This window comes from Tupaia chinensis, unplaced genomic scaffold (genome assembly GCF_000334495.1).
Source record: "Tupaia chinensis unplaced genomic scaffold, TupChi_1.0 Scaffold000116_2, whole genome shotgun sequence".
In the NCBI taxonomy this organism is placed as follows: domain Eukaryota; kingdom Metazoa; phylum Chordata; class Mammalia; order Scandentia; family Tupaiidae; genus Tupaia; species Tupaia belangeri.
The window spans coordinates 14,142-17,402 of NW_006159581.1; the positions used below are offsets into that span (position 1 = coordinate 14,142).

The window sequence follows — 3,261 nt, forward strand, 5'->3', positions numbered from 1 at the left end:
GGTAGCTGCCCCCTGCCCTACCGGGGCTCCTGGAGGCCTTGCACCCCGGAGGTCCCGAGTGTGGGGAAGCCCCGTGAGGACGCTGGGCGTCGGAAGGCAGATTCTGCGTCCTAGGAGGGGTCCCTGCCGCCTCTGGCCCCTGCACGCGCAGGCTAGGAGCTAGGAAAGGAGGGGTTGGCTGGTCCACCCCACGTGCTGCTCACCCACGAGACAGGTCTGGCCTGACGTGACCTGGTATTCAGATGCATTGCTTGCAGTTTTCCCCCACCTGAGCCGTACTTGTTTGTCGGCCTCCTCCTCTCCCCAAAACTCGAGTGCAGCTGCTGTTTGACAACTGCGGCTCTGCGCTGGGGGATGGGTGAGGTCTGGGGGCGCGGCGGGGACTGGAGAGTTCAAGTCTCCAGTTGGATGATCAAAGACTCATTTTCTTTTTTTGTCTCTCCTTTCTCTCTGTGTCTCTGTGCCTGTGTGTGCCTCTCCCACAGATTCCCGTAGCCCAGACAGTTCCTCCCCCAACCCCCTCCCCCAAGGGGTCCCTCCCAATTCTCCTCCTGGCCCGCCCCTCCCCCCTTCAGCAGTCCCATTCCTGGGAGGCTCTGGGGCCCCACCACCACCACCGATGCCACCACCCCCACTGGGCTCCCCTTTCCCGGTCATCAGTTCTTCCATGGGGTCTCCTGGTCTGCCCCCTCCTGCTCCCCCAGGATTCTCCGGGCCTGTCAGCAGCCCCCAGGTGAGAGGTTGCCACCGCCTACTGCCTCTCCACTCTCCAGTCCTTGTCTTCCTGGTCACCCTGAGCCCTATGTGAACTTCCCCATGGCCCAGCGACCTTCCAGTCCTCTAGTCCTGCCAGGCCTGTGGTCCCTGAGAGACCCCTAGCCCTTCCCGAGATGACATGCTTCCTCCCCACTATTAAAGAACGCTGATATACTTCCCGTCCCTTATCTTTTAGGGATTTTCTACCCTGTTGGTCCCGTCTGCCCTTCCAGGACACATTTCCTTCATGGCCACTGTGTTGCACAGTTTCGGGGGGAACTGTTACCTGTTCTCTGTGGAGTTCTGCTCCAGGGATGGCTGGCCACATAGACTGCAGTGCAAATAGTCCCCTCTGGAATGTGCAGGGCAGGGTCCTGGCTAGTGTGGACAGGTGCTCCTCCCGGGCGAGTCCCCCTGTGACTTCCCTATTTCCCCCATCTCAGATAAACTCAACAGTGTCGCTCCCTGGGGGTGGGTCTGGCCCCCCTGAAGATGTGAAGCCACCAGTCTTAGGGGTGCGGGGCCTGCACTGTCCACCCCCTCCAGGTGGCCCTGGGGCTGGCAAACGGCTATGTGCAATCTGCGGGGACAGAAGCTCAGGTATGAGGCTCAGGGTCAGCACAGAGAAAGAGTCTGGGCCAGTGACCGTCACCTGTGGGATTCCAGGGGCTTATCCGGTCGGGTCAGAGCAAGTGAACTGGGGGAGCCCTGAGGAGAGCTAAGGAACCTGAGGCTCAGGTGTGTGTGGGGTGGGGGTCAGAGGGACAGCGGGGGAGTGGGACGGGATCATCCCTCACCTGGTTTCCCCGTCTTTGTATTCGGAAACACAGAGGGAGGACTTAAGCTAAGTTTTGCTGGGGCGGCTGACAAGAAGCTTCAGGTGAGGGGACCTCTATGCAGCCTCCATTGCTGTCACGTCCCCCTTAGGCAAACACTATGGGGTCTACAGCTGCGAGGGCTGCAAGGGCTTCTTCAAGCGCACCATCCGCAAGGACCTGACCTACTCGTGCCGGGACAACAAAGACTGCACAGTGGACAAGCGCCAGCGGAACCGCTGTCAGTACTGCCGCTACCAGAAGTGCCTGGCCACTGGCATGAAGAGGGAGGGTAAGGACCCACCCCACCCCGGGGAGTGGAGGGAAGAGGCAGAGGGAAGGTTGGTGGAAACCACGTATACACACACACACACACACACACGTGTAAATATACATGTGTACACAAAGTCCCTGACCTCAGGGGGCACTTCCTGCAGCAGTGCAGTCACTGCGGTCAGGACACCCAGCCCTAAGCCTCCTCCAAAGGAAGCACCGATGGCCAGACCAGATGTGTGTGAGACTCAGGAGAGGAGGCTTTTCGCTTCTCCTCTAGAGGGCGGTGTTCGACTTCTCCCGTCATCAGCTCTTCTCCCCGGAGCCTTGCTCTGGGTTCCTATGGCTCTGCCTCTGTGCCTGCACCGACTTCTCCCCTGGCTAGCCCTAGGATAACCTTTCCTTTCCCACGACGGGCTTCCCTGTCTCCTCTAACCCGACTAGTCCATCCTTCTTTTAACCCCACGCTCCTTTCTCGGCTCCATCTTGCTATCTGTGGTCCTTCCTCCACCCTCTAGTCCTTAGGGCTTGCTTCCCCCTATGTTGTTTCCATTAAGACATTTTTTTTTTTTAAATTTTAAGAGTTTTGCTATAGGGTACATGCGCTTGCCAGAGAGAAACTGAGAGGGAAAGTGAGAAATCACCCCCTGGGGAATGGCCACCCCACAGTCCCTTCTCCATTCTCTTCCTGGGATTTTGGAAACACAGGCATGCACGCGTGCGTGTGCCTAGCTTGATTTTCAAGGTGCCAGGTACAGAACTTGAACCTTGGTCGGCATTGTGGGAATCTAGCACCATAACCACTATGCTTCCTGCTGGCCCCCCATCTTATTTTTCTAAGTCTGTCAAAATTCTTTTTTTAAAAAATAATTATTTTATCAAACTTCATTTATGGATTTATTTAATTTGACCAGAGAAGGACAGAGTGAGGGAGAGAGAGAGAGAGAGAGGAAGGGAGAGAAAGTGAGAAAGCAAGCCTTCAGGTCCAGGACTTGAACCACAGTCAGCCATGGGGGAATACAGTGCCCTTAACCACCATACCACCTGCCGGCCCTAGTCTGTCAAAATTCTGAGAGAGACACTTTAGAGAGTATCTTGGCTAAATACCTCATTTTAGGGAAGGTGAACCTAAAGAACTCCTTTTACTGTCTGTTGAGTGAGAAGCACACAGGATTTGCAGCCAGGCTCATGTCCTTTCAAATGCCATGTCTGTGTAAACTTGGGTAAGCCGCTTAACCTCTTCCAGCCTTGATCTTTTTATTTTTGTTAAGAATTATTTAATTTGGGACCAGCAGATGGCGTAATGGCTATGTGGTTGGACTCCCATGTCATCGATCACAGTTCAAGTCCCAGTCCTGGTGGCTTAAACTCACACCGGGTGCGGGCGCATGTGCATGTGTGCCCAAGATCCCAAGAG

General features: G+C 55.7%; 1 protein-coding gene across 1 annotated transcript in view; it reads left to right on the plus strand.

Moving 5' to 3' along the window:
- RXRB (retinoid X receptor beta) overlaps window positions 1-3,261 on the plus strand; it is a 7,719-nt gene that overhangs the window by 659 nt on the left and 3,799 nt on the right. Inside the window, exons 2-4 of the mRNA XM_027770224.1 lie at window positions 411-733; window positions 1,200-1,356; window positions 1,684-1,863. Coding sequence (XP_027626025.1) covers window positions 411-733; window positions 1,200-1,356; window positions 1,684-1,863 — 660 coding nt within the window. The remainder of the gene's footprint in view (window positions 1-410; window positions 734-1,199; window positions 1,357-1,683; window positions 1,864-3,261) is intronic.